Raw genomic sequence first — 2881 nt, 5'->3', positions numbered from 1 at the left:
GTTGCTGATTTCTATCGTACTAAGGACCTAGGAATCTGTATTCCAAAGAATCCCCAGCTCCTGGTTAACAAGGGCAGAGACCACAAGACATTGCCCTGTGCTTGGTAACACCTTAACAACCACCCAGAAGCCTCTCCATACACATTGCTGGGCAAGACTCCAAAGCTAAAAGGCACTAATTGCTCTTTATATAAGGAGATAGAGGCGCAGTCCCCCTGTGTCCCTTAGTCCTGCCGGTCTGCATTATGGGATCTGTTACCATGTTAATTGATGCTGTCTCACTCAGACAGTTCAGGCTTCACTCTGAATATGTCTGGGACAATGACAGGCAGAGAGGAGAGGTGGTAATTGGGAAGTCTCTCCCTCTCTCTCCCTCCTTTTCTCTCCACCCCCGTGTGAGTGTGTGTGTGTGTGTGTGTGTGTGTGTGTGTGTGTGTGTAGATGTGGCCCCACTCTGGGAAGGGTTAATATGCAGCCAGGCTGCCTATGCTCAGGGCCTCAGACTGGCCCAGGAATGGGAGGGGTGGACCTGGAAGGTGGAGCAGGCTTGCCTTGCACAGGCTGCCTTCTCCCCACAGGAGTGGGCACGCTTGCCCAGCCGGTCTGAGAATGGTGAACTCGAGTTGCCTTTAGGAATGACTGCAAAGCCCACACCTGGAAATCCCCCCTCCCTGCCCCTCCACGGCAGGTTGCCTCTGGGAGACTCTCCAGTCATTAGAGGAATGAACCAGGAGTGAGCCATTCACCAGCTCGCCAGCACTTGGGAGAGAGCAGCAGGATGGACGTGGTCGAAAGCCTTCTTATGAATGGGAGCAACATTACTCCCCCCTGTGAACTCGGCCTGGAAAATGAGACTCTTTTCTGCCTGGATCAACCTCAACCTTCAAAAGGTAGGTGTTGGAAGCTGGGACTGGAGTTCAGAAAATTACAGAGTCAAGGAGATAATAGCAACAGCAAGGCTGACTAAAATGTGTGTGTGTGTGTGTGTGTGTGTGTGTGTGTGTGTACAAAATCCCTGGGAGACAAAGCTAAATGAAGTTGTATGTTCAAAAGTTTGAATAAAAGAGTGAGAGAAATCTATAGTCGAATATTCTTATTATTCCCACGAGACAGTTGGGGACTCATGCAGGCTTGGGTGGGGGGTGACAAACGCATAGAAGAGCTGTGGGAAGAAAAGGGTGCCAAGTGTGGAAGCTGGGACTTCCAGGCATTACAGAAAAGGCATTGTCAGGGGTAGAGGTTGCCTTTTCTTAGGGGAAACCCAGCATGAAGAGGCAATTAAAGCAAAATAATGCAGAGCCTCAGGGAAAGAAAGCCATCACCGTTCAGGAGCATTGTCCTTAGGAAAAACTGCTCTCCTGGGTGATTTGTTGACACGCCAACCTTTGAAAAAACAATTGGATTGTCCTGTGTCTCCCTGGGTTTGTGTCTGCAATGCAGCCCATACAGGAATACTCAGGCTCAGTGAAGCACGCCAGTGGGGGACACCATCAGAAATGACCACTCCCTGGGGGGGGATCTAAGGTCTTGTCAGTCCACCCTCCTAACCCCCCATGCCTCCAACTCTTCCCGGTTCCTCTGCAGAGTGGCAGCCTGCCGTGCAGATTCTCCTTTACTCCTTGATATTCCTCCTCAGTGTGCTGGGGAACACGCTGGTCATCACGGTGCTGATTCGGAACAAGAGGATGCGGACGGTCACCAACATCTTCCTGCTGTCCCTGGCTGTCAGTGACCTCATGCTCTGTCTCTTCTGCATGCCCTTCAACCTCATCCCCAACCTGCTCAAGGATTTCATCTTTGGAAGTGCTATGTGCAAGACCACCACCTACTTCATGGGTGAGTCGCTGCCGGTGGCTGTTGACAGGGCTCTTCTCGCGCCCTGCTTAGAACCTGCTGGGTTCCTAAACACCAAGCATCTGTCTGTCTGGGCCCACGTACACGGACACAAGTGTTCTCTTTACAGTCCTCCTACTTGCCAGGAAGTGTGTGTCCAAAGCTGATACAAAAGCACAGAGAAATGGAGTGGGCTTGCCTCTTTGTGGAAGGACAAGAATTCTTAGGTGACATCAAGTCACTCTATACCTTTCTGGTGGCAGGTGGTTGTATTCCAATTGACTCCCAGCTTGGGTCAAGGTTTCTTGGAATGGAGCAGGTGCATAGGATCAGGGTTTTTTGGCTGTTGTGTTTCTTGTTCTGTGAGAAACGAAGGCTGTTTTAAACCATTTGAGCTCAGTCTTGCTTCTTCTGTCAGGATTCACTCCCCAGATTATTCTCTCAAAGCATGAGGGCACATTAGGCCAGGAGTGTGTGCATGTGTGTGTGTGTGTGTGTGTGAGAGAGAAAGAGAGAGAGAGACAGAGACAGAGACAGAGACAGAGACAGAGACAGAGAGAGTATGTCCCTAATAAGAAGTTGAATATGTTCCTAAGGACCATGGATTATGAAGTAGTCCCTGATTGGTTTGCCTGCTTATACCAAACATAATGGCGATTATAACACACCCCACAAAGCTACTTTTTAGTACTTTTTATGTGCCAGATATTTGGCTGAGCACTTTAGTTCCATGATCTTGTTCCTCAACCACCTGGTAAAGACCTAGCATCAACTCTTCCCTGTCTCACAAAGTCAGGGGAAGCATGGCGGCTGGGGTTTGAACGGAGATTAGCAGGCACCACAGTGGTGAGCTCAGGGCTCAGCTTGCCAGCTGTTGTAGCTCTCCTAACCCTAGACAGATACATATCCCTTGCTCCTCTCTGTCTGTCACACTGCCTTGTCCCTTGCCCATTCTGAGAACCAACGAGGAAGAAGAGGGTGAGGGGTGTGTGTGTGTAGGGGATGTAAGGTGTGTGTGTGTGTGTGTGTGTGTGTGTGTGTGTAGGGG

The 2881-nt window shown here is 50.1% G+C and overlaps 1 protein-coding gene across 2 annotated transcripts in view; it reads left to right on the top strand.

Annotated features, from left to right (window-relative positions):
• The first annotated feature begins 446 nt into the window (after nucleotides 1-446).
• Cckar (cholecystokinin A receptor) overlaps nucleotides 447-2881 on the top strand; it is an 11057-nt gene continuing 8622 nt past the window's right edge. The window contains exons 1-2 of one of the 2 annotated variants that reach the window (XM_005359234.2): nucleotides 447-890; nucleotides 1585-1836. In XM_005359234.2, the coding sequence (XP_005359291.1) occupies nucleotides 779-890; nucleotides 1585-1836 (364 nt within the window). In that variant the 5' untranslated portion in view covers nucleotides 447-778. The remainder of the gene's footprint in view (nucleotides 891-1584; nucleotides 1837-2881) is intronic. The other variant, XM_026784972.1, reaches the window with a different exon arrangement.

Source organism: Microtus ochrogaster, linkage group LG1 (genome assembly GCF_000317375.1).
Source record: "Microtus ochrogaster isolate Prairie Vole_2 linkage group LG1, MicOch1.0, whole genome shotgun sequence".
Taxonomy (NCBI): domain Eukaryota; kingdom Metazoa; phylum Chordata; class Mammalia; order Rodentia; family Cricetidae; genus Microtus; species Microtus ochrogaster.
The sequence above is the reverse complement of the archived record's forward strand: the minus strand, read 5'-3'. Positions and strand labels throughout refer to the sequence as shown.